Raw genomic sequence first — 1,245 nt, 5'->3', positions numbered from 1 at the left:
ATGTCTGTCTGTCTGTCTGTCTGTCGGTCTGTCTGTCTGTCTGTCTGTCTGTCTGTCTGTCTGTCTGTCTGTCTGTTTACAGTATTGCGCTTCTTAATCCTCAGAGTGGAGACAGAGCAGGAGGAGCGGCGAGCCAAGCTGTCCTTGGATGGGCTGGAGTCTGACGAGGAAGAGGACGAGTGGGAGTCAAGGACATCCAGGAGTCTGCTAGACAGAACGAGTACCTATCGATCCTGATTCCTTCATCGATCGATCCTGGCTAATCAGATCAGTCCTACTGAATAAAGGAGTGGACACTTATTCTGTCTCAGATCGCCTGCTCCCCCCCCCTCCCCTCCCATAAATACCCCTCCCCCAGGTCTCCTCCCCCTCCCCCACTTTTTTGGGCAGCAATTCACTTCGGGGTCCCAAACATTTGGTTGTTGTTGGTATCTTTGTTGTTCTTTATTGGCTCATAATTATATATGCGTCGTTTTGAGTTTTAGCATCCTCTAATCAATGAATAATTAACTGTATTTAATTTATGTTGGTATTGTTTCGTTTTCTTTAAGATGCCATAATATTCACACGTGTCAGTATGATGATTATTTGTTATACATTTGTGCCACAACTTTCAAGTGTTTTGAATGTACATGCTATTTGAAATTAACTCAGTTTTAGTGACCTCACTGGAACTTGTGATTACAGTTTAACTTATTGATGAATCGATGAATTAATCGATGAATTGGGTAGAAAGGAACTGGTTATAATTAATGAATTTTTACTGAGACGATTGATTGATAAATCGATTATACACTTGATCCGACCATAGTTGACTGGTCATTCTATTATCTAATGGTCATTTGTTTGATTGATTAGCTAGTTATTTGCTAGCGGAAAAAGTGTCTTTAGTGATGGTCGTCGCTACTTTACAATTATGAAGTTCTGTCTGACATTTTGGACCCTTTTAAGTGACGAAAACCATGAGGTCGGAAACCAAACCAAAAAAAAAAAGAAAAAGAAAAAAAGAAAAGTCTGTCTGCCCTGTCAAAATCGTACGATAATTCTGGGTCGTTATCAAGCTATTCAAACAATTGTATTAAAATAAATGCTTGACATTTTTCCAAATTCAAAACTTTTGACGTCAATTTTCTCAAAACTATGTACTGAGCAGAGAGAACGTTGTAGTCTTAGGGTAGCGTAGTGGACTTGGGAACTATAATGGGGGTGGGGTGTGTGTGTGTGGGGGGGGGGGGGGGGGGGGGT

The 1,245-nt window shown here is 41.0% G+C and overlaps 1 protein-coding gene across 1 annotated transcript in view; it reads left to right on the top strand.

Annotated features, from left to right (window-relative positions):
• The window catches only part of LOC106012664 (ankyrin repeat domain-containing protein 66), a gene marked incomplete in the record, with an annotated part of 5,545 nt that extends 4,533 nt beyond the window's left edge, over positions 1-1,012 (top strand). Inside the window, 1 exon segment of the mRNA XM_013086267.2 lies at positions 105-1,012. Within this exon segment, the coding sequence (XP_012941721.1) occupies positions 105-237 (133 nt within the window).
• Between the last annotated feature and the right edge of the window lie 233 nt (positions 1,013-1,245).

This window comes from Aplysia californica, unplaced genomic scaffold (assembly GCF_000002075.1).
Source record: "Aplysia californica isolate F4 #8 unplaced genomic scaffold, AplCal3.0 scaffold00450, whole genome shotgun sequence".
NCBI classification, from domain to species: domain Eukaryota; kingdom Metazoa; phylum Mollusca; class Gastropoda; order Aplysiida; family Aplysiidae; genus Aplysia; species Aplysia californica.
Note: the sequence above shows the minus strand (reverse complement) of the source record. Positions and strands in the feature narration are given on the sequence as shown.